Here is a 26,913-nt window from a genome sequence, read left to right on the forward strand (position 1 = left end):
TATAGTACATATTACTAAATCGATCAACTTTACCTTCACTAACAATAGAATGGTATTCAACAGTAATAGCATAAATGAGCTAGAGATTTATAAAGCTTAATATTCTACTTACAAAAGTGGATGGGGTTCAGAACTGGAGAATGAAGAGAGTAAAATGTGAAAAATTAACAAATGGGATATAAGAAGGAAGACAGAAAAGTAAGATGTGGTTCCTCTCGAGGAATAAATGAAATTGATAGTGTTAGAAAGCAGTTATGGGAAAGAATGAACAAGAAAAAAAGAAAACTAAAGCAAACTAAAATACAGAAAATGAAAGACAAGAAGGCAGAAAAAAGAAGTTGAAAGGGGAAAAGAGAAAAAGAAGGGAAACAAACTAAAGAGAAAGATATTAAAAAGGGATAAAAAGCCTAACTCCTCAGAAAAATGAATGGACAGAGAAAAAGAATTTAAAATAGAAAACTAAAATAAGTTTGAGTGACATGGGCCGTCATACCATGGCTCCAGAGTGCCAAGGAGCAGAGCCCCATACCTAGTGCTGAGGGAGTAAGTTGTGTGGGCCCCAGCAACCCCCCAACCCCATGGCTGTACTGAACCATTACCTGGATCCACACCACAGAGTTACAGGGGTCATAAAGGACATTGTTCTGAGCTCAAGAATATAGACAAGAAGTGAACAACAGAAAGAGGGCCTCTCTGAGGCTCCTTGATGAAAATTGAAGCCCACCAGAAAAGCAAAGAAAATCTATGCAATAAAAGCACATCAGACCACCTAATTGGGAGAGCAGTGGTGTGGACTAGAGCAGCTTGGCTACAAGCATATCCCAGCCAGGGCTCTACCCTGACCCTAGAGGCTGGGACTTACAAGCACAAGCCAAGGGTCCACCTGGAAAAGACCTGCGCAGGCACACAAGCAACAGCCAGAAGTTCATCCTGATACCATCAGTAAGTGTGCGAGACCATATCCAGAAACTTGCTCACACAATAAGAACTGGGGTGCACAATGTCTAGCCAAAGGCCCTCCCAGGCAACAGCTACATAGGACCCCTAGCCAGAGGCACACCTAGATACCAGCCCAACTGTGCACAGGCCCAAGCCAGAAGCCCACCCAGACAACAGGTCAGCTTGGATCCAGAAGGCCACCTTTCTGAACCCAGGAATTGGTGTACTGGTGAGCAGCAGAGAAAAGGCTGCTCGGTGGTATGCTGAGAATTGAAGGCCACTAGGTGAGCAAAAAGTTGCCTCAACAAAGGCACAGCAGGCTGCATCTGTTGAAATGAGAAGACACATAAATAAGTCTCAAAATCAGACTTCCAGATCACCTAAGGCAACATGAATGGGAAACAAGATGAAACAATCTGATATTCAACCACCTGGACTCTCTGAATTGGGGACAAAAGAGAATCTCGAAAAATGAAATCAGAAATACTTTCTCAGATAACAGCAGAGATTGTACCCATAGTGCAAGATATGATTAATAAATCTAGAGCAGACACAGATTAAAAAAACATAGAGGAGCAGAGGAACATGATGGAATCCCAACATAGGAAACAAATGGAATCCATAAAAGAGATGCAAACAGATTTCCAGGGGATTAAAACTCCATTGAAAGTTTATGCAGAAGAATGACCCAATGTGAGGACAGAATTTCAGATATAGAAGATAAGATTGCAATTAGTGACCAGGAAAAGACAAATTTCTTTAAAATAGTAAGGGACCTTGAAAAATTGATCCAGCAGGTGCTGGATGAAGCAAAGAAGAATAACAGATGATGCAAAGAAGAATAACATAAGATGGATCAGAGTCGATAAATAAACAGGAGAGAGTGCAGATGACATAAAAAATACTATTCACAGAAGTGATGGCCAAAAACTTCCCAAGCAGGAGAAAAGAACTTGACATACAGATAGATGAGATGCATAGGACTCCAACTAGCCTTGATTTAAAAAATCTACACATAGTCATATAATAGTTAAGATTCCAGAAACCCAACAGAACAAAATTCTACAAGCAGTAAGAGAAAAGAAACAAATCACATACAAAGGAAATCCCATCAGGATCACAGCAGACTTCTCAGCACAAACCCTCAAGGCAAGAAGAGCTTGGAGTGACATACTTCAAGCCCTAAACGAAAACAACCTCCAACCCAGATTGATATACCCTGCAAAACTATCTTTCAAAATTGATGGAGAAATAAGATACTTTCATGACAAAGAACACCTTAGGAACTTCATGAATGCCAAACCAGCACTCCAAAAATTTTAGACAATATCCTAGGAAAAGACAATGAGGATCACAACCCCAGGAAGCTCAGCAGAATGAATCCATCAAGCACAACAAGAAATTAAAGCAAAGGGTGAGAATCCAACAAAAAGAAAATATCATGACAATGATAAGTTAATATGTATCAGCTATAACCATCAATGTTAATGGTCTCCATTCACCAATCAAAAAAAATAGTCTGGCAGAGTGGGTCAAGAGGCAAGATCCAACAATATCCTGCATACAAGAAACACATTTAATTCAAAAAGAAACTCACATAATTAAAGTTAAAGGGGGAAAAACAATACTCTATGCAACAGGAACCCCCCAAAAAAGCAGGAGTAGCTATCCCTTTTGCAGATCAAGTGGACTTCAAACCAAAATCTGAAACACTTCTGGTCCCAAGAATTTCAGTAAGGGATAGTCAACTTGTATGTGCAATGTATTTTGAACATGTGTTTTCATTTCTCTTAAGTAAAAAATTAAAACAGAACTGTTGGTTCTTAACAGTAATACAAGAAATTTCTGTATTGTTTTCCCAAATGGTTTTATCATTTTACATTTTCATTAACAGTATTAGAAAGTTCTAACTGGTTCACACCTAAGCTGTCATTTTTTCTTTTAAAACTTTTAACTTCATCTCCCTAATGAGTGTATAATTCAATCTTGTTATTGTACTGATTAGTATTTTTCTGATTCTAGTGTTGCACACCGTTCCTTGTACTGTAATGGCTATTTATCATCTTCTTGTGTCTACTTTTAATTGGGTTATCTATTAATTAGCTGTAAGAGTTCTTCATATATTCTGGTCATAGTTTATATGTACTATAAATATGTTCTGTTTAAGAACTACTTTGCATTTTCTTAAAGATGTCTTTTAATGTTCTAAATTTTGATGGAATCTCATTTATCAATTTTTTTCTTTTATATATCATGTTTTTTGTATCCTAGGAAATGCTTACCTGCCCTAAATTCATGAACATTTTCCCTTATAATTTCTGCTTAAAGTTTTATAGTTTTAGTCTTTCATATTTAGGTTCATAGATCCATTCAAGTTATTTTTATGTATAGAAACAAAGGGATGAGGTTAATTTTTTACATATGGATACCGGGAGTTCTAGTACCATTTGTTAGAAACACTATCTTTTCCTCTGCTCTTGAGTTGAGTTTATGTTCTATAAAATGTTAATGTTAAATAATCTTTCGAAACTCAGTGGACCATACATGTGTGGTTCTATTTCTAGATTCTCTGTTTTATTCCATTGATCTACATGTCTTTCCTTACACCAACATTGCCTTGATTACTGTAGCTTTGGAGGAAGTCTAAAAATTAGGTAATAAATGTCTTCCAGCACTGTTTTTTTTTGCTTAAATTCTTTTATTGGTACATTTTAGGGATACAATATGTTTACATTTATCATTGGGTGCTGGTACCCGTACATGATGTATGTTGGTTCTTATTTTTTTCCCCATTCCCTGTCCTCCCTCAAACCCTCCACCCTTCCCTATTTACATAGACTTTGTTTCCATTTTTTCCTTTTCTCATAATTTTTTCTTTCCCTTCTTTGCTTTCCCCTTTCCCTCCCACTGCCCCTACCCCTTTGGACCTTTCTCCCTATTTCAAATTATAAATTATTCATTTTAATCATTTTAAACCTTATTTGCACTTTCAGTTTCTCACACTAGAGAAACTATTCAGTATTAAAATGAGTGTCCTATTTATTTCACTTAAGAGTATGATCTCAATATGCATTCATCTAGCTATAAATGTCTCTAGTTTCTCATTCTTTATGGCTGAGTAGTACTACATTTTATAAAGAAAAACACATCTTCTTTATCCAGTTTCCAGTTGATGGATACTTGGCCTGTTTCCACACTTTAGCTATTAAAAACTATGCTGCTATAAACATGGGTGCACATATATTGCATATATGATACTTTCAATTCTTTTGGGAAGATGTCCAGCAGGGGAATAGCTGGGTCAAATGAGACCACTAGTCCTAGTTCTTTGAGGTATCTCCATACTGATTTCCACAATGGTTGCACTTGTCTGCACTCCCACCAACAATGGAGAAGTGTTCCTTTCTTCCCACATTCCACCAGCATTTGTTATTGGTTGATTTCTTAATAGGAGCCATTCTTTCTGGGGTGAGATGGAAAATCAGTGTTGTTTTCATCTGCATCTCTCAAATGACTGGTGATGTTGAACATTTTTTCATGTGTTTATTTGCTATTTCTACTTCTTTGTCTGAGAAATGTCTGTTCATTTCAGATGCCCATTTTTGAATTGGGTCTTTAAATTTGGGGGGGTCTGATTTTTTCCAGTTCTTTATATACTCTATATAGTAGTCCTTTGTCTGAAGTACAGCTGCTAAAATTTTTTTCCAATATTGTAGGTTGTCTGTTAGCTCTGTTGGTGGTTTCTCTTGCAGTGCAGAAGCTTTGTAATAAGATGAGATCCCAGTTGTTGATTCTTTGTGCTAGTTCTCATGCTATTGAGGGTTATTTTTTATAAAACCTGTGCCAATGTTTTCAAGAGTTCTACCTAACTTATCTTCCAGTAAGTTTAGTGTTTCTGCTTTAATATTCAGATCTTTAATCCACTTCGATCTTAGTTTAGTGCATGGTGATAGATACGGTTCTAGTTTAATCTTTGGCAGGTTGAAATATAGTTTTTCCAACATCATTTATTAAAAGGCTATCTTTCCTCCAATGAGGATGGTTGGCTCCTTTGTCAAAGATGAGGTGGCTGAGTATGTTGGGAGTTGTTTCTACATCTTTTAATCTATTCCACTGATCTTCAGGTCTGTTTTTTTGCCAGTACCATGCTGCTTTTCTCACAGTAGCCTTGTAGTATAGTTTCAAATTGGGGATTGTGATACCTTGTATCATGTCTCTGTTGCCTAGAATTGCTCTTGCTATTCTAAGCCTCTTCTGGTTCCATGTGAATTTTTGGATTGTTTTCTCTAGTTCTGCGAAATATACTGTTGGGATTTCAATCGGGATTGCACTGGTTCTATACCAGTTTTGGAAGTATGGCCATTTTGACCATATTCATTTTTCCTACCCAGAAGCAAGGGATGTCTTTCCATTTTCTTATATCCTCTTTGATCTCTTTTTTCAGAGTGCTGTAGTTTTCAGTATAGAGGTCTTTTGCTTCCTTTCTTAGACTGATTCCAGCATGTTTCATTTTTTTGGATGCTATTGTAAAAGGAATTGTTTCCCTAATTTCTCTCTCAGTGAGTCTCTTTTTTGTGTATAAGAAGGCTATTGTTTTTTGAGGGTTTACCTTGTATCCAGCTACTCTACTGAATCTGTCAATTAAGTCTAGAAGTGTTTTGGCAAAGTTTTTTGAGTCTTCTATGTAAAGTATCATATAGTCAGGAAATAATGACAGTTTAACTTCTTCCTTTCTTATCCTCATTCTTTTTATTCCTTTCTCTTTTCTAATTGGTGTGGCTAATGTTTCCAGAACTATATTGAACAGGTGTGGTGTTGTTCCTTGTCTTGTTCCTGATTTTAGTGTGAAACTTGTCAGTTTTTGACCATTTAGTATGATGTTGGCTGTTGGTCTTTCATAGATAGCCTTAATCAGGTTGAGATAAAGACCTTGTATTCCAATTTTCTGTAGCGTTTTTAACATGAATGGGTGTTGGATTTTTCAAATGCTTTTTCTGCATCTATTGAGATGATCATATGGTTTTTGTCATTGGCTCTTTTAATATAGTGTATTATGTTTATTGATTTATGTATTTTGACCCATCTTTGAGTCCCTGGGATAAATCCGACTTGGTCAGGGTGTATGATCTTCTTGATGACTCTCTGTATTCTGTTTGCCAGTATCTTGTTGAGGATTTTTGCATCTATGTTCATTAGGGCTATTGGCCTGTAGTTCTCTTTTCTGGTTGGGTCTTTCCCTGGTTTTGGAATCAAAGTAACATTTGCTTCCAGGAATGAATTTGGAAGTATTGCTTCCCTTTCAACTTCCTTGTTGAGTTTAAAGAGTAATGGTGATAGTTCTTCTTTAAATGTCTTTTGGAATTCAGCAGTGAAGCCATCAGGCCCTGGGCTTTTCTTTGCTGGTAAATTTTTTATTACATTTTCAATTTCACTTACTGTAATTGGAGTGTTTAAAATTTCTATTTCTTCTTCATTTAACTTTGGAAATTTGTGTGCATCTAGGAATCTGACTATTTCTTCTGTGTTTTCCATTTTATTAGAATATAGGTTCTCTAAGTAGGTATTGATGATCTATCCCATGGATTTCTGCTGGATCTGTTATGATTTCAACTTTTTCATTCTTAATTGCACAGATTTGAGCCTTTTTCTTTCCTCTTTTTGATAAGGTTGGCTAAAGGTTTATTGATTTTATTTATTCTTTCAAAAAACAAACTCTTTGATTCATTGATATTTGTATCATTCTCTTAGTCTCCATTGCATTGATTTCTGCTCTGATCTTTATAATTTCCTCTCTTGTAAGAGCTTTGGGTTTGTTATGCTCTTCTTCTTCTAGGATCTTGAGGTTCTGCATTAGGTTGTTTCTCCAGCACTGTTAACACAATGTTTGAGTGACAGAAAAAATTCTTCTTTGTTTTTGAATAAGTACTTTCTTTCTAGGATGTGCAGTCTTGGAATGAAGACAGTGGTGAATTTCTATGCCTAGCTTTAGGACTTACGGATTTTTGAGGTGCCTCACTGAACCAGCTGCCCCTCTGTCCATGCACCCCAGACTGTGTTTACAGTTCAAGGCACTGTGTGTCCTTGCTCACACTGTTAGATACAAAAGGTGATTGACCCTCTGGTCTGGTATCTGCTGAATGGTAGGTGTCTCTCCCCAGGCAATGCCTTCATCCAGGATCAGATTGATTATTTTCCACCTCTACTGCCACATGCCATGGGGGACCAAAATGTAGAGCCAGCTTGGAACTGGCAGATGCTGGTGTCTTTTTTTTTAGTTTTATTGTATTATTTCACATAGTATAAGTTGCCTTAGTCACTTTCTTGTCCTGAGCCAAAATATCTGATACCTACAACTCTAAGGAGGAGAGGTTTATTTTTGCTTGTAGTTTCAGTCCATGGTATTCTGGCTCCAAGGCAGAAGCAGGATGGCACAGAAGAATAACAGAGGAAAAAATTCTTAACCTATGGTAACCAGGAACCAGAGAGAGAAGGGAGAAGCTGGGGAGGGGGAAAACTCTTCTTGCTTGTATCAGGGGCTCCATGAGAGCAGAACGTTTATACTGATTTCTGGAATAATGATATTAAAAGCTTATGTGAAAATTATTAGTTAACATTTGTGATAATATTAATAACTAAGTGCAGGAAATTGTGTTCAAACTGTATTTACTGATTTGTATGACTTTACAGAAAGGTAACATTTTGCTTCCATTTATAAAAGTATGCAATCATTAAGATTCAGTCTAGTTCTGTGAGACTCAAAGTTGGAGATTTGGGAATGGCATTTATTTTCATTAAAAGTGTCTCTTAAGATTCAAATTTTTAATATATAAGAGAGTACTATCTTGATAAAACCAATTAATAACAGGCATTGGCTATGTCTGCCTTATCAAGTGAAGTAAACATAATGAAGTTATAAAAAATGAAACATATAATTCCCCCAGCTCCAAGCAACAACAAAAGCAAATAAGAAAACCTTTAGCCTCCCTTCTGGATACTTACATCTGGAAATATTCTATCTAGATCAAAAAGTGAGTCATTTTTTATCAGTTCTCCAACTAATTAATAAACAAAGAGTGCAAGTTTCAAACTTTTGAGGGACAGGCATCATTTGGAGGTCTTACCCAAAGCACTCTCTCATATTCTACTCAAGATAAAATTTTAAAATCACAAATGACTCTAAAATGTTCTTAGTTCTTTTGTGAAGTTTGTTTTCTTTAAACGCTTAAAAAATCCAATCAGAATTATAGACTACTTCAACCCTTACATTTATAACAGCAGCCTCACTAAACCATTTATGTAATTACATTGTTTCCTTCTCATGGCGACAAGCTTCATTTCAATTTTATAGCCAATTTTGTTGTTGATCAAACCACCCAAAGGAACTCTTACTTTTTCATTTAGCAATATCAGGAATGTTGTCTTCTTCCTCCTCTTTCTTCTTCTTCCCTATTTTATGAGAGATGTTACAAAACAAATTATCAAAAAATGTTCTCACAAAGATCAAGATATGAAGAATGAGAAATATTTCATACTTTTATCCTTTTAACCTTACTAGAAATCAGTTATCCAAAAGAAATTAAACACCCTTAGCATTTTGTAAATATATTCTTCTACCAATAGTTCAGTAAGTCTACAGGTTCAAGATAAATTGAGTGCTTAGACAAGGCTGAGGTTCACCCTTGTCTTAATGGAACAGAACTATGATGAATGGATCTAATGGAGAGCACAAAATATTGAGAAATCTAAATATAATTGATTAGAATCAAATGCTTAGAAAGGAATGACAGCTATAATCACATGTTTACCATGTTAATTCCATAAGTCACAAGGAGAGTTGAAAGTTTGTCAAAATTTTCTTGCTACTTCTCTAAGCATGTCTTCATGGAATAATATGTCAGGTTGGTAAACTGTAGTAAAATTGTTATACATTGTGTAAGTCAACTGAAAACTTTATCTAGGTAGAACAAATTATTTGTTTTTGTTTGTCCTTCAATAGTCTCTTTTCCTTTATACTTTTCTCTTTTGTCATTTCTTCATCAGAGATTTGTTTCAATATAAAGAACATGACATAATCCTGTTTCAAGGATCTTAATATAGAGGACACAAGGAAAATTACAACTATAGTTTATGTTGATTAGTGCTTTGGTAGATGACAAGGTAGAGGAGGAACAAATGACTGAGGAATGAGACAGGGGGGTTCATGATGGAAATATCTTAACAAAATAAGAAATAGGAAAGTGACTTTGGAGAAATGGAGAACGGAAAATGATTCCAGAGAGTAACAGGCACTACTGTGACAAAAGCAGTGGCCTAGTGGTGTTTATATTCTCTTTGGTTTGTTTTTATAACTGATACCACTTAGAAATTTAAAACTTGTCTACAGATAGCCTTTATACTCAATTGTATACTACTTGGGATTGAACTCAGGTTCTTAACACTCTGCTACATCTACAGCCTTTTACAAATTAAAAATTTTTCCTTTAAATTTTGAGATGGGGTCTTGGTGACTTATTAAGTTGTTCAGGCTGGGCTTGAAAGTACAGTACTCCTGCCCAATCATCCCAGAGCACTATGAGCATAGGCATAGGCCACTACACTGGGCTGAACTGTCACAACTTTTTAATTTACAGAAGCTTAATTTTAAGAAAAAGCCATTTGATGTCTAATGCCTATTACAGAATAAGATGATGGTCAAAATTATTAATGTGCATTTAAAAATATTGTTTCATATAATGTCATCTTGGAATACTTTGAACTTGTTGGAAGATACGTTTCTTTCCTTTTGGGCAGGAGACCAAAGCTGAAATAATTGCTAGAGAGAATAAGAAGAGGTTACTTGCCAAGGAAGAACAAAAAGAAGAGCAAAAATGGAAAGCTCTATCATTGTCTATTGAAGAAGAAATGACAAAAAATTTAAACTCTGGAGTAAAGGACTTGGAAGACTTTTTGAAATCATGTAAAAGTAACTCAGTGAAAGTTCAAGTTGAAATAGTCGGTCTTACTGCCTGCTTGAAAGCATGGAAAGTACACTGTCGAGGTGAAGGTACATGATTGTGTTTTCTTATTTTGGTGAACTGGACAACTATAGAAATGTTATGATAATAGTAGTCATTTGTTAACTGGAAATTTGTGTTTGATGATTTATGTGCATTATTTGATTTATTAAGTGTTATTATCTCCATTTTATCAATGAGCAATTACATTTCAGGATTTCAGTAGCAAATACAGAGCACAGTCATAAATACAATCAAAGATAAGTTTTAAAATAGCTACATATCAAATAGTGGCATGATTAAAGGAGCCAACAAAGATGGTGAGGCACCCTGGGAGAATCTATCATTCTCTTTTGTATTCCAAAGCATAAATATTTTCTTTCTGGGGAAATTGATGTTTGTCTACCATGCTGAGTTCTCCCAAACATGCCGTGGAGTCCATGTGTTCTGGAATACAATTTCTACAGCAGGGAGTAGAAATGAAAAAGAGAAAGAGTGAAATAAGAAGGGACAGAGAAACAAAATGATTGTGTTTCATAATACCTCCAACATGATAGTCTGTTTGAGTAAACCTGGTTGATGTCAGTTTTGAGATTTCCACACTTGAATCTTTAACACATTACTTTCATGTTCTCTCCATCATCCAATTTCCCCCTAAATTTTATTTCTTTACCTTCAATGTGTGTTCTAGCAAATTCCATGTTTCATCGTGTATTTTATCCTAATAAGAGGCATAAGACTTAACAGAATATGTTGTTCTCACCAATCAAGATGAGTAATCACATTTGCAGTTGGCTGCTCCTAAGAGAAATTAAGAGTGGCTTAAAGAATATAGTAGTTTACTCATTTAAATGAAGCTCACCTGTGATCTGTATAGCTTGATAGCTGGACAGTGGCACCAGTGACCCAAGCTTCTCTGTTTTGGTCATTATCCTTGGCATGTGTTCCGTTCTTCAGGCTGTCTTACATTCCTAAATGACTGTATTCTAGCAAATGTTGGGAGAAAGGGAAGAAGGCAAATTCTTCTCTGTCTATTAGACTATCTCTGTCTTTTATGGAGTTTTCCTGTTATCAGCAACTTCCTCTTAAATATTATGAGCCAGAATTTGGTGACAAGAATACATTTAATCACAAGGGGTGTTGATAAATGTAAGCTTTTACCTGGATACATTGAAGTTTCTTACAATATGGAAGGAATTATAAGGATTAATAATGAGTAGAGAACTACATAGTAGTATTTGCCACAGCGGTCTATGGCCTTGTTTTTTATCTGTCTAAACTCTATTCTCCAAATCCATTTCATGAAGCATCTTTCCATAAGGCCTTTCCTTGATAGGGCTCACATTACACCTGTATTTTCTGTTACATACTGTGCAACAATCAAATTATTGTATATTGACTTTGTAACTGGATGGGGAGCTCTTGGAGGGTAAGAACTTTCTATTAAATTTCTTGGATAGCCTTTTATTGGATTCATTAAGTGTTCAGTAACAGGTGTTGAACAGATAAAAAATAGGCTGGTTTAAGAAAAGTGGATACACAGGAACGCTGACATGGTAAGTATGAAAACATTAGCAGAAAGGAAGAGTATAAAGGATATATATGACCCTAAAGGAGTGGAGAGGGATTGTGCAATTCTGCATCTGGCAGTTGAAAGAGATGGATTGAATTGAAAGACTCCAATGATTACACCAAATGCATATCTGTGATCAAAATCAGGGATCAGTAAGTATTGCTAAATTTGTAATCAGACATTTAAAGTTATACACATATTTCCTTTGAACACAATAGAAGATAAAATAATAGATGGAGACATGACTTCTTATTCTCCATAAACTTCTAAAACGCAATCTCATTTCTATCATGAATTACAAGATTTTTCTTTAGTCTACCATTAGCATAGCTATGCTCAAATATTCATGGAGATGATGAAGCATGAATAATAAACCTTTACTTTTATTTTTTCCTCTCTACTTCAAAACCTCTGTTAATGCCAAGTAAGACAGTAAGTTTAATTAAGATTAACAGCCCAGGTGATTGATCTTATATATTAAAAATCTACTATTTGATGGTTTTCTATAACCATTTTATTGTTTTTTGTTTTTTTTTACAAAGGCAAGACCACAAAAGATTTCAGTATAGCTGTCCAAATGATGAAAAGGATCCACCCTTTGATGAATAAATACTCAGATCTTCTACAAGATGCAGATCGGCAGTTCATAGGCAGATGCCTTAATTATTTAGGATTTGATGAGTTGGCAAAGTCTTTATATACTGACCAGGTAATATTTGAAGAGTGTAACTATTAGGTATACATGAGTTTTTTGAAAAATATAATAATATCTTTATATTTTGTTTACTGAAAATATTATCATTATTAGTTATCCAAACGCCCAATCTTGAAGTAGTAGAGAATTAGAGATTTATAAATGCTTTCCTGGACAAACAGTCTAAATGTCAGATAATTTGTATAGACCGTAGAATTAATCCTATAATTGATTTTAGCAAAACATCTCAAAACTATGATGTAATAATTCCATTTTTAAAATATATCAGGTCATAGCTATAAGTCCCATGATGGATATTTAAAAATTTTGATGTCTATTAATTTATTTACCATTAAGAGAATAATTTAAATGGTAATGTCTTTACAAAATTGAAAAAGTAGTAAAATGGTTTTTACATAGAAGAAACTTAAAAATATATATTTTAATTGTTTAAATGATATTCATTTAAACCACTTTCAAAATGGTCTTTGAAATAATATAGGATGTAGTAGATGACATAAAGAAGAAGAATAAGTATTTAATTGGCATTGGGCCAGCTCGATTTCAACTGCAACACATGGGCTATCATTTGATACGAGAGGAAAGAAAAGATCCAGATCCGAGGGTCCAGGATTTTATTCCTGATACTTGGCAGGTAATGATGCTGATGCAAATGAAAAAAACCTCAGGTTTATATGTGAATGCAGGAATTTCTTAATATATTATTCAACTTTATATATTATATCTGGAATAGACTTAATATTGAATAGTTATGTGAAATACCAAATATTGACTTTTTCCTCACATAATAAAAGTATCCTTTTCATGTCATCCAGCTGAATCATTTTGGAGCACCTTCCTGATTTTATCCGTGTCAGTAGGATTTCATATATAAGTGTATAAATGTATGCAGAGAAATTTGGTTCCTTTACACAATGTAGACAATTGTTTAGATATTTATTCTTTGCAAGTACTATTCTTCTATAAATGTATATAAAATAGCTACACATGGTTATAAAATTGGAAGAAATTGATCCAATTTTGCATATATTGGCCATATAAAATTGAGAAGACATTGAGCATACTTCCATATGTTTAGTCTAATAGACTGTTTCACTTAGAATCAGACTATATGTAAGCTTTTCATTACTGTAATGAAATACATGAGGTATGCTAACTTTATAAAGAGGTTTAGTTAGGTTACAGTTCTGGAAGTTAAAAGTCCAAGATCAGGTGGAACCATTAGTTTGGCCCCCATGAGGGCTTAACAGCAGAATAATATGACCTCAAGGTGGGAATGAAGTGGGAGAAAATGTCCTATCTTCAAATAAGTAGAGAGAAAGCTGAGCGAGGTTGGGCTCAGGCTTTTTATAACTACATTGTCTGGAGAACGACCCGGACTCCCACAGCAACTACCTTCCCTAGTTCACTCCCAGTGCCTAGGGGCCTCCCACTCCACTCTGCCCCTCAGTAAAGATTCTCTTAATGCTGTACACCCTGGGGAGCAAGTTTCTAACACAAGGATTCTTGGAGAACACTAAAACCATACTCGAACCACAGCCTAGACTTTGTCTTCCTTCTATTAATAATAGTTGACTACTGTAAAAGCTTCATGCTCCCTTTCCATCAGTAGGAGGACTAATTTCTTATTTCAGTGCAGGCCATAAGGGAAACAAATGCTCTCCATTAACTGTATGCACGTTGTAACTCTCCTGATGCTTACTTCACTATGAGGTGTGATTGAGAGTGGACCTAGACTTAACAGGGGTGCAAGTTTGAATTCGAAAGTATTTTTCCACCCTCTGTACATCATAGGCTTACAGTTCTTTTGACTAGATGTCCTGTTGCTGAATAAAAACATAGGCTGTGGAAATGAAGCTCCAACCTGACCTCCAGATTAGGCACCTTGTATTCTATACAGAAAGTAGCTGATGGGTAGCACAATTAAGATCTTTGATGTTTTTCCTAACCAGCCATTTTTTCCTCATTACAAATTATGAAATTGCTACTTCTTAGAGTATTGTTTCTCAAAGCCATTCTATACTTACTAAATGACAAATAACTACAAGGAAATCTTCCCAATAACAGGATGTTTGATTGAGACTTCCTTTCCATTTTTCAAAAGTAAAACTCAACTTACAGATACTCAAAAGAAGATAATTTCTCTGAGAGAATGACGTGTTTTTCAGATATTTTAAATTTTTTTCTGTGCAATTACAAATTTCAAGCATTCCACTTGAGACTCATAAAATCATATAGGAAATATTTAATATATTTGATTTGCTAACGTGTCGCTTATATTATTGAAACATATTGTACTCTCAACCCTGCAGCGAGAACTCCTTGATGTGGTGGATAACTACGAGTCAGCAGTGATTGTTGCCCCAACATCCTCAGGCAAAACCTATGCTTCCTACTACTGCATGGAGAAAGTGCTGAAGGAGAGCGATGAAGGGGTGGTTGTGTATGTTGCACCAACCAAGGTAGCGTTCAAGATCATGTAATTTGCTCTTTCATTCCTAAACCTCCTTTAAAAATGCTGCATGTGGTCACAGGATAAATCTAGTTCACTTTATTTCTTAACATGCAAATTTTTATTCCAGTTTCAGAGGCTAAAATATCACCTTCTTTGGAACTATTTTTTAAAAATCTAGTCTTGCAATCTTGGGCAGTGAACTAAGGGCATGGTATCTCCTCTGCAGGGCTCATGGAAGATGTCCTATCTGCTGTTAGGCACTGAGGACTGGTCTGTTTCTCAATCCTGCTTACTTTACCAAATTTCCTTTGTGTTAGTTCTGCTGAGTTTGAACTTAAAAAATACAAAACAAAAAAATGATTGGGCCAGGAATTTAGCTCAGTGGTTTCGCCGCCTGCTGCGCAAGCTCAAGGACCCGAGTTCTATCCCTGGTACCAAAAACAAACACAAAACAAAAAACCAATGATTTTTGTGTTCTAGGAGGAAGTTTGATTTATCAGAATTAAAGTCTTCATTTCCTCGTTCACAATGTTTTATTTATTAGAGTACCTCTACAGAAGTTTAATTGGGATGATTGTAGATCTAGCTCGGGTGACTTCCAACTAGAATGGAGTAGGTTGACTTTAGTTTTTGGAAAATGTGTAATGTTGAATGATTCCTGATCAGCCTGCACAACAAATTAACATACATTATTAGCTTAAATTAGTGTTTTATTTTTGTTGTAGCTTTGTTGTTTTTCATATTATAAAAACAATAAGTTACCATTGCAGGAAGTTTATAAACTATGTCTATAAAAATTAAGATTATTAAAAATGGAGTTGGTGAATTGAACACAGAACATTTTGGCAAATTACTCTTTTTAAATTTTAAATCCACTGTAATTCCCTCTGCTATATCATAGTATACATTCTCAACTTTGCCAACATTTCTATTGCCATTTAATGAATTTTGCATACTCATAAGTGAAAATTAGTCTTTCATCTTTAGATTAACATCTCTATGCTTAGTGATTTGGAGGCACTTTGATAATGATATTTGAAGACTGGATTTCTTTACTCATAAAGTTTTCATGGATGCATCTACCCACTTTTTCTTTTGGAGGGGGATAAATATTATTAATAAATCAAAAACTTCATATAGAAAATTGCTAAATCTTTTGAATTAAATGATGGTAAAATATTCTTTCATTTTTCATTTTCTTGTTTTATTTTCTTATGGTTATTTTGATGATAATAATAAAATATTTACATATTCAGAATTACCAATATTTTCATTTGAGATTTTTTTATGTGTTGAAATTTATGAAAATGTCACCTCCTAATAACTTTATGGTTGCAATATGAAATTTACAACTTAATCCAGATGGATTTTCAATTTCTTTGGCATCAAGTGTGAGACAGTTGTATTCAGGTTTATAAATTGCACTGAGAAGGCCACTTGCTTGATCCTGAGCAGTGTTCTACCTATTCACGTATTCACTCAACTTCAGGCATCTAGGGTATATCCCTAAATAGAAGAGACACAAGTATATCTTAGGTATCTTTCACTTAAACTTCATTCTGTGGTAAAAATCAGTTTTTTTCTAAGTGTTAGTCATCCAAATATTATGCTATTCATGTATTTTATTTCCTACATGCAGGCAACATTTTAAAATTTGTATTTCAAGGGAAGACTTTTCCTTTTTCTTCTTTTTTTAAAATTTTAAGTTCAAGTTTATTAATGAGATTCATAATTTTAGTTCAGTTTCTCAAAAGGAATGATTTATTTTACAGTATTTAGAAAGATGGGTAGAAGAAAGTGTTACTAAGCTTCTGTATATCTAGCAGGACATACTGTTGTACAATTCCTGCTATCCTTTGACATTTCACCTATCTATACTTTATTATGTGACTAATGGTCTTTTTCCTTGTCCATCAGGCCCTTGTTAATCAAGTGGCAGCAACTGTTCAAAATCGTTATACTAAAAATCTGCCAAATGGTGCAGTAGTATGTGGTGTTTTTACAAGGGACTATGGTCAAGATGCACTCAACTGTCAGGTAGGGTATGTTCTTCAATAAACTTGATATGAAATTATGTAACACTAATTATATATCTCTTTGATTAGAAACTCAAAATCTTCACAAATCTTTGTGAAAATAATTTTCCAGAATTTATGAAAGCCAAAAAGGCTTTAGAGGGCCAGGGATTTAGCTCAGTGGTTCTGCCTCCTGCTGGGCAAGGTCCCAGTTTGATCCTCATTACCTAAAAAAAAAAAGACTTTAGAAAAAGTGTAATTTTGTTACATTGTGAAGAGTAAGAAATAGAATTTATCTTTTTCTAAGGATCTTTATATTTTGATTTCAGATTTCAGCCACAGTTCATTACATTATCATGGTTTATAAATGGATTCAAAACAATTGTAAGAATACTACAAGTTACAAAAATTAACAACAGAAATTTCTAATCATTATCATGTTTTCTGCAAAGCACTCTTGAAGGATAATATAAAAACATATATTAAGGATGGTATACCTTTTTAAATTAAATCATAGATTTCCTCCTTATTAAAATAGCAGATCAATAATACAGAATAACAAAAAGTGAATGCATGATCATAGAACACTATGTAGTAGACATGGAGATGTGCTACTCATATCGCCTTTTGAGGAAGGACTTGTTGCCCAGGTGTGAGGAATGTGGTGAGGACAGATGCCAGTTGTCACTGGGTTTCCTGTATCATCCATATCCTGTGACTGAGCTAAGCATGTGTACAAAGAAGGGCCATTTTGACTTGATAGACAAAACCTGATGGACAAAATTCATCCAGATCTTTGAGGTATATTGGCTGAGGCCCTGTCCAGTCTGCAGTTTGGCCTAGTTCTCTGCCTTGTCCTGATTCCTTTGTTGATTCTTGGTAAACAAAATACAACCCAAATTCTACGGTAGGGTTAGATTTTAAAAACTCAAACCTGTGACAATGAACAGTTTCTATTTTCTAATGCTGAATGCTCACTAAAGAGGGTAATGGATAGGCCAGGGATTTAGCTCAGTGATTCTGCTGCCTGCCTCACAAGCGCAAGGTCCTGAGATCAATCCCTGGTACCAAAAAAAAAGAAGGTAATGGAGAAGATGGATGTGATTAAAGTATGTCTCATGTGTGCAAATATCACAAAAAATATTTTGTACACTTAATATAATATTTATAATAAGATAATTAAAATTTCAGATTTGATATTTCAGCACTTTTGAGCTAAAAAATTTAAGTTTCATCTCTTTCAGACTAATATATCAGAATTTTCATGTAATTAATTCTCAGAAATAACATTATATTCTAATTATCAGCAGATACATCTAGGACCCATAACTCTATCATATATAGTTTTATAACTACTCTCATACTTACTGAGTGCTCAATATATTAGTTGATGCAATATGATTATTTTTAGGTACTTGTTACAGTGCCTTCCTGCTTTGAAATTCTGCTGTTAGCTCCACATTGTCAACAATGGGTGAAAAGGATTCGATATGTTATATTTGATGAGGTATGTTTGGTTTTATTTCTCTGGGTTAATTTTCTAGTGTGCATAAGCACTATAAGGAAGAACTTTGGTCCTTTGGGAATCTGTCTGCTGAAATTTAGATCAGGTAGGAGTGTGGCTCTTTCTTCTGGAAAGTTCCCTGAGTGCCTCCCTTCCCTTGTGTGACTCTACACGGTAGGTTAGTGGAACTTTCAAAGCTCTGTGTGAAGAGGGAATTTTGATTGGAGACAACTGTTTCAGGGTGAACAGAATTCAAATCCCATGACATAAGCTTCCCTGCATAAAGATTTCAAAATTGAATATTTATATTTTAAGCAGAAAATTTTGAGTTCTACCAAGGTTTTCAACTATTTATTATAGTATTGTCAGAACAGGAAACAAATGACACACAGAAAATACAACTGAAGAAAGCTAATTTTCAAAAGTGTGTGTGAGGAAACCCATACAGATTGTGCAGTAGGCCAGAGCTATTAACTTGCTCCTCTGCTTAAAGGGACAAGGTGAGAAAGTATTTATTTAAAGACATAGCATACAAAAATCCATCCCATACTTTTCTACTGTAAATTTACCCTTTAGCATAATAATAGTTGGCTATGTGTCTAGGTAGCTTCACTTGAGGGTTACAGGAAGCAATCTTTGCATTCACCAACTTGGTACAACAAACATCAAGGCGTGAGCATGTGTGCAAAAGTGTCAAAGTGGGAAATTTACCCACATAATGCTCCATGTAACCATTTTGCATATTCTTCCCTGAGCATCATAGGGGATAAAATACAGCCACAGCATTGATCTATTATGTAAACATGTATTGTACCATAATGGAATATGAGTGTGGCTCACAGTAGCTGGGCATGGGGAAAGCAGGAACACATCTGTGCATTTACTCACTTAGCAGACAAACAGCAAGGTATGTGGAGGAACTCCAAAGCAGCAACAGGTGTGCATTTAGGACTTGACGTTGGCCATGTGAGCCAAAATTCCTGTGACAGTGAAATGGAGCAAGAACTGACTGATACAGACACAAGGAATGAAGTCCTCCCTGATTCAGATGACAAAGAAAACAGCAATGTTAGTACATATTTGACTAGTCAAAATAGTACAAAATGCTCATGCAATCAAATGGAAAGATCCACTGTTAGAACTATATCCAAAAATGTAGTGAGGAACTGGGCAGGGGTGCAACCTATTGGATAGAATGCCAGCACTGCCATTCAATGTTGGAAATTGTAACCGATTAAATGCCACGAGATATTGTGAAATACACAAATGATGAAATACAAGGAAAATGTTCTATATGCACTGATAGCTATACTCAAAAATGTGTTTCTTATGATACCTCACTGTGATACTTCACTATGACAGCATTCATAGGTCTGCTGTATTTAACAGGGCTTTCTTGTGGTAATTGCAGGAATATAAAAGACTTATGGATGCAAAAGACTTATGAGTGTGGGCATCAGGGGTGTAAAATAACAATGACACTGAAGAGATTTGCTTTTCTTCAAAATTGCCTAAGGTTTATTGAGAAAATCACCTGCCAAGAAAGAAAGAAAACTGATAATCTGGCTGCTATCCATTCATTGTTTTAGAATTTTTTTCAAAAGGTCAAGCAATTTACACACCATTTGAATACATGATTATTGATGAACATCTTATAGCATTTCATGGTCCTTTACCGTTAGGCAATATATGACCGAAAATCCTTTCAAAATATGGCATATATATATATATATATATATATATATATATATATATGTATATATAATTTTCCAAATGAAATGCTGCAATTTAAAAACAGAGAATTGTATGGTACAATCTTTGGAATTCAGAAAGATATAACATTGGTTACATATATGGCAAAGAGAAACAAACTGGTTCCTCTGATGTCAACATTACACCATGATGGAAATATTGGTAGGGAAACCTTGACAAAACAGAAGTCTGATATAGTAACTTTCTACAACAAACCTAAAGGCAGAGTAGATGTTGCTGATGAGTCATGCAGAAACTATGATGTCACTGGAAACACAAAACCTTGGCCAATAGTTGTGTTTTACTCTATCCTAAATGTGTGCCATAAATCGTTTGATAGTTTACAAAAAAGATAACAAGTTCACAATACCACAGACCAATTTTCTTAGAGGATTAGGACTGGAACTCATAAGAGATCATTTACAGCAGAGGAAAAACAAAATATTCCTCCCCTGGGAACTAAACAAAAAAAATGTAGAGCACACTGGTGAGCTGACAGGTGAACAGGCAAGTGTAGCATCACGAAGACCTACTATAACAACGGGAAAACCAAAAAGATGTCAACAGTGCCCTACAAAAAAGGACATATGTACTATCAGCGTAAGTGATATTTGTGCATGGAACATGCAGTTTTCATGTGTGAAGATTGCATTGGATGTGACTTTTGAAGCAAAGACTATTTCTTTGGTAGACTTTTTTGTACTTTTTGTATTTACATTTTAGTTCACATAAGTTTTTATTTCTCAAATTATCTTTTAGATTTTTTAAGCAGATACACAGGTGATGTGACAATGTTGATATTTATTCTAAGCTCTCATTCCATATTTTATATTTTATTTTATTGATATCTTATTTTTCTGAAAAGTGCACATTGTACAATATAGTATTAAGCTGCTGACAAGAAAGGAAGACAAGAGAGGTGACAAGAATGGCTTGCCATATAGCAAAGGAAAGTAAGCACATGTTCTCAGTGTAAGTGAGACATGCTTGAAACATGCAATTGTCTGTCATGTGTGAAGATTATCTTGGGTGTGACAATTGAAGCAAATGTTATTTCTGTGGTAGACTTTTGTTTGTACTTACATTATAGTTCACATAGGTTTTTATTTCTGATGCTATCTTTTAGTTTTTATAAGCAAGTACACAGCTGATGTGAAAATGTTGATGCTTATGCTAAATGTTCAATAATATTAAGATTTTAATACTTCATTTTATTCATATTTTATGTTCTTGTCAACTATACATAGTATAACACAATAAGAACCTCCTGAAAAAGGAGCAAGCCCAGTGAGATGTCAAATGTGTCCTACAAAAAGGCCAGGAAAGCAAAACATGTGCTGTCAGTGTAAGCAATATGTGTGAATGGAGCATGCTGTTGTCATGTGTAAAGCCTACCCTTAGCTGTGATAATTGAAGTAAAGATTATTTTTGTTGTAGAGTTCTATTGGTATTTTCATTATAGTTCATATAGGAATTTATTTCTTTTGTCATTTTTTAGACTTTGTACACCAAAAATCTCACTATTCAAAATTTTGATACTTTTTTAGAAACAATCAAAAAATATTAAAAATTCAATACTTTATTTTTTGATATTTTTCCTTTTAAGTACTTATTGTTTAATATAATAAAATACATAAAATTAAAATCAATAATTTATCTATAAAAATATTATAAAGAATAAATGTGGGTATTATACAGCTACCACAATGAAGCTTTAACACAAAATTGGCATTATGCCCAGCGAAGTTTACTTAAACTCAAAATACTATTCACATTGAGTTGGCTACATTATAAGGAGTACTTTAGTTGAGGAGCACTGCTAGTTCAAGGTAATCTTGGAGGAATAGAGCCAATGGAACAATGACTTCAACCTCGTTCTCTTCTCTTCTTCTGATCCCTTGCCAAGGCTTTCTGTTGACCAGATCCAGTGGAACTAGTAAACATGACAGCCCTTTGAGGTAGTACCTATAGGTCAGTTTCCCTGAGAGAGTGGGATGAAAACAGTATAGACTGATAGGATCATATGAAGATATTTAGCAAAGTTGTATAGAAACATCATTAAGAATATTTACTCAAGGAGACGGAAAACATTTTGAAAGATATTGTTAAGATGGTTTGTGTTTAGATATCCCCCCGAAGGCTCATGTGGTCATGGGGGGGTGTTTTTAGAGGTGGTTTGATCTAGAGGGTGTGATGCTGGAATTGATTCATGATGCAATACTATCCTCAAAGGCACTAGGATTAAGGATATGAGTGCTACCCGCTCTAAGTAGTGCCAGTAAGATTAAAAAAAACAAAAATGGAAGACACTGTTAAGTTCCCTTGTTGCTTTGCTACCTTCTGGCCATAATAAACTGTTTCTCTTCTGGCAAGCCACCCTACCTTGGAGCCAGCTGATTATAGACTGAAACCTTTATGAGCTGTCAGTCAAGTAAACCTTTCCTTCTTTAACTTTGGGTGTCAGGTATTTTGTCTCAGCATTGAGAGAAAAGTAACTAACACAGATATATTCTTTTGTTCTAAGGAATTTTCAATTTGCAAAAGATAACTAGGCCATATTTAACTTACCTTTTCCTTGTTATAAACTTGGAATTGCCAAACATACTGTGCCTTGATTTGTTTGGCATAAATTTATTATATTTATTTTTGGTTAATCAGTAGATGTTGCATCATGAGTCGTTTGCATACTCCTGTTAAACAAAATTCAACAAATTTGTATGTACTATTTAGAACCTTGACTTGTCTAGCGTCAAATCTCTGAGGTGCTGTAACACTGGAATCTTACTTTAACCAAGTTTATGTAAAGGGATAGCTGAATAGCACTGACGGCTGTTCTGACAGCAGAGAAAAAGTGATACATATGTATGCATAAATACTTACATAAATATATATTTATGCAGTTCTTACTCTAAATCCTTTTCAGTTGATTGTCAAGAATCATAATTTAATCTGTTTAATCCCCTAGTCTATTTAATTTATTTGATCAAAAGACATTCATTCACTAATTCAGCAAGTATTCAAGGAATGCTTCCAGAGTGTCAGGCATTGTGTCAGTGCTAGGAATATCTAGGTCTAGGGTAACAGTTTAACTGAGAAAGAGAAACTGAACATGTAAACACATACATGACTGTAAGCCTGTACTAGCAAGTACTGTGAAGGGAAAGAGCAGGCTGTCATGACCATAATAATGACAAGGTCACAGGATAACAACTCTGGAATTGGTGGCCAAAAAACTCTTTTATGAGGAGTGACATTCAAATGAATTCTATAGGTTCAATAAGAGGCAATACTAGTATTTATTGTTGTTTTAAAATTTTATTCATAAGAGTATTTTAATCGAAAGGAACAATAATGAGAACGCTCTCGGGTAGGAATGGTGTGGTCAAGGAATAAAGAAAATATTGGTATGTCCAGACCATAGTAAACATGGGGGGAGACTGGCTCAAAATAAATCTAGATTGGCATTGATGGCCAAATTATGTCAGGCATCACAAATTCTACTCTGAAGTTTACATTTTATTCCATGTGAAATGGAAAGATATGAAGGAAATTTATTTAGGGATGTGGCTTGATAGAGTTTATCATTAAAACATCATGCAGCAGTGATGTAAGGGATATAGGTTGGCAAGAAAGGAAGTAAGGACAGTCTTCAAGAGGCTATTGTGGTAGGGGCTTCATTGGCAGTGGATATGAAGAGAAATCCATAGGTTTGAAGGAAAGTTTTGGAAGTAAAGCCAAGAGGAGTTATTTTGGGTGATGTATGAGGATTTTGGAAAATTGAGGTTTCCAGCTTTTCTATTGCCTGGATTTTCTAATACATATTTAAACGTGGCATACTTAATTAATGCTAATGAGATTCTATGCATACGGATTTCATGTCTTATTTTCATTTTCTGTTTTTAAGTCAACTTTTTCAGTTGAGAACATTTTTTCTTTAACAGGTCCATTGTCTTGGTGGGGAAATTGGAGCAGAAGTCTGGGAGCATCTCCTTGTCATTATCCAATGTCCCTTTTTGGCTCTTTCGGCTACCATAAGTAACCCTGAGCATCTGACAGAGTAGGACTGCCTTCCAGTTTGAAATGAATTGTTGCCTGTCTTAGCAGTTTGAATTTTATATTTTCTGTACAGGTTTTGAAGAGTTTCATAACTTTCTGGTTAACTAATAGTTTATGTCTAGATCTTCGAGACAGTGCTTTCTAGCACTTACTGGCAGGTGCTGGCACCCTCTAGAAATAATGACTCCCCAGAGCAGCCAGATCTGCAATTTAGTGGGAAATTTCTTGCTAATATAAAAAAAAACTTAATAAGAAATGATAACTATATGACCTTTTTTTACCAGGAAACAAAAAATAAATAGATACAATAACACATTCAGCCAAGACACTAAGGAGTATGTCCCACTTAGTAGAGATGTCTAGATCGCTTCTCGGCCTTTTGGCTAAGATCAAGTGTAGATATGTCTAGAAAGATACCAAAGCTAATCAATTGAAAGTTGCATATTATGTTTCTCATTAAGGTTGATTTTTGCACAATAACAATAATTATAACATTGAACCCTATAATACTTCCTATGTACCAGTTACTGTTCCAAATACTTTCCATGTACTGTATTAGTTTATTTTAAATGCCAGCAAGTCTTAACGATTTACTATTTTTCCATTACTATTATTAGAAAACAGTGCTTCTGTTACTACTACTATTACTACTATTACTATCCCTACTATTATTACTACTATTGCTACCATCACTATTACTATTATTTCTACTTTAAAATGTGGGAAACAAGGTACAGAGATTAATTGTTATAACCAAGAGCCACATCTTGCAGAATTTAGGCTGTGATTCAGTCTCTCAAATACATTTTTAAGGCACATGAAATTGTGAGTTGTCTTTCCTGAAACTATTTAATTAATGGGAAATATTTCCATTTTCTGCCTGTATAGTATATGTTTATTTTTAAGGTGGCTGCAATCAGTCAAACATTACTGGAAACATGAAGACAGAATAATAGAACAGAGGATGACCTCCAAGAGAAGTGCTGGCTGTCGTGCCAGGTTTTCCAAAGACTACTTGCAAATAAAGCAATCTTATAAAGTTAGGCTTGGTAGGTTAGATATATTCATATAAATGTTTTCTTTGACTTTAAAATTCTTCCCAGTCTTTCCACTTCCATTAATTAGGAATGTTATGTCATTCACTTTTAGTGCCCTATGGAGAGAGGTACAATGATTTAGAGAAGTACATATGCTCTGTCAAACATGATGACATTTGTTTTGATCACTTTCACCCATGTGCTGGACTGACCATAGATCATGTAAGTAACAACACTGCCATATTTGTTCTGAGTAATAGAAATTAATATATTCTAATTGAAAAACTGCTCACTTGATACCTACCAGAATTGAAGAATACATGCCTTACAACAGATGTTTCCACCTTGATTTTACAGATAACAGGAATGTCCTTTCCAGTTTCATGGGTTCTTCAGTGGTATTTGGATTTACAAAGCTTAAAAACTACTAGAGTTTTAACCTGAATTAAAAAAGTTCTATTTATTCTTGGACATTGTGTTTGGACATATTCTTTCTCGTCAGCACCCTTCTCTCAATACACCTAAAAATTCATTTGAACAACTTCTTGTTCCTATGAGAGTCTCATCATCATGAATCAGGTTTAACAAGGAAAAACAATTCTCCCTTGTTTAAAAATTTATATATTTATTGGTACATTTTAGGTATACAATACATTTACATTTATCATTGATGTTTGTACCTGAACATGATGTATCTTAGTTCTTATTTTTTCTCCCATTACATGTGCTCCCTTCACCCCCTCCACCCTTCCATATTTACACAGACTTTGATTCCAATTTTTTTCTTTCTCATAATTTTCCCTATCCCTTCTTCCCTTTCCCCTTCTCCTCCCACCACCCTGCACCCTTTTACCTTTTCCTATTTCAAATTATCAATTATTCATTTTAATCATTTTCATCCTTATTTACAATTTCAGTTTCTCAAACTAGAGAAACTATTTGGTATTTACACGTGTGTCCTATTTATTTCACTTAAGAGTGTGGCCTCAATATGCCTCCATTTAGCTATAAATATCTCTAGTTTCTCATTCTTTATGGCTGAGTAGTACTCCATTTTATAAAAAAAAAAACCTCATCTTCTTTATCCAGTTTCCCGTTGATGGGCACTTGGACTGTTTCCAAGCTTTAGTGATTACAAATGGTGCCGCTATAAACATAGGTGCACATATATCACTGTGGTATGATTCTTTTAATTCTTTGGGGAAGATTCCCAGTAGGAGAATAGCTGGGTCAAATGAGACGTGTAGACCTAGTTCTTTGAGCTATCTCCACACTGATTTCCACAGTGGTTGCACCATTCTAAACTCCCACCAACAATGGAGAAGGGTTCCTTTCTCTCCACACCCCCATGAGCATTTGTTATTTGTTGATTTCTTGATAGCAGCCATTCTTTGTGGGGTGAGGTGGAATCTCAGAGTTGTTTTCATCTGCATCTCTTGAATGACCAGTGATGTTGAACATTTTTTCATATATTTATTTGCTGCTTTTACATCTTTGTCTGAGAAATGTCTGTTCATTTCAGATGCCCATTTTGGAATTGGGTCTTTTAATTTGGGGGGGTCTGATTTTTTTCAATTCTTTATATATTCTCGATAGTAGACATTTGTCTGAGGTACAGCTGCTAAAAATTTCTTCCCACATTGTAGTTTGTCTCTTAGCTCTGTTGGTAGTTTCTCTTGCAGTGCAGAAGCTTTTTAATACAATGAGATCACAGTTGTTGATTCTTTGTGCTAGCTCCCGTGCTATTGAAGATTTGTTCATACAGTCTTTTCCTATGCCAGTGTCTTCAAGAGTTCTACCTAACTTATCTTCTAGCAAGTTTAGTGTTTCTGTCTTAATATTTAGATCTTTAATCCACTTTGATCTTAGTTTAG

At 34.8% G+C, this 26,913-nt stretch overlaps 1 protein-coding gene and 1 pseudogene across 1 annotated transcript in view; both read left to right on the plus strand.

Annotated features, from left to right (window-relative positions):
* LOC101719867 (putative ATP-dependent RNA helicase DDX60) overlaps nucleotides 1-26,913 on the plus strand; it is a 109,298-nt gene that overhangs the window by 32,590 nt on the left and 49,795 nt on the right. The window contains 9 exon segments of the mRNA XM_087216998.1: nucleotides 9,730-9,982; nucleotides 12,048-12,214; nucleotides 12,702-12,854; nucleotides 14,533-14,682; nucleotides 16,593-16,712; nucleotides 18,102-18,197; nucleotides 23,888-24,003; nucleotides 24,909-25,051; nucleotides 25,152-25,261. Coding sequence (XP_087073124.1) covers nucleotides 9,730-9,982; nucleotides 12,048-12,214; nucleotides 12,702-12,854; nucleotides 14,533-14,682; nucleotides 16,593-16,712; nucleotides 18,102-18,197; nucleotides 23,888-24,003; nucleotides 24,909-25,051; nucleotides 25,152-25,261 — 1,308 coding nt within the window.
* LOC147826710 (U2 spliceosomal RNA) lies at nucleotides 24,366-24,507 on the plus strand (annotated as a pseudogene).

The sequence above is a fragment of the Heterocephalus glaber genome, unplaced genomic scaffold, assembly GCF_053883595.1.
Source record: "Heterocephalus glaber isolate CG9 unplaced genomic scaffold, H.glaber_assembly_v1.0 deba00001461, whole genome shotgun sequence".
NCBI classification, from domain to species: Eukaryota; Metazoa; Chordata; class Mammalia; order Rodentia; family Bathyergidae; genus Heterocephalus; species Heterocephalus glaber.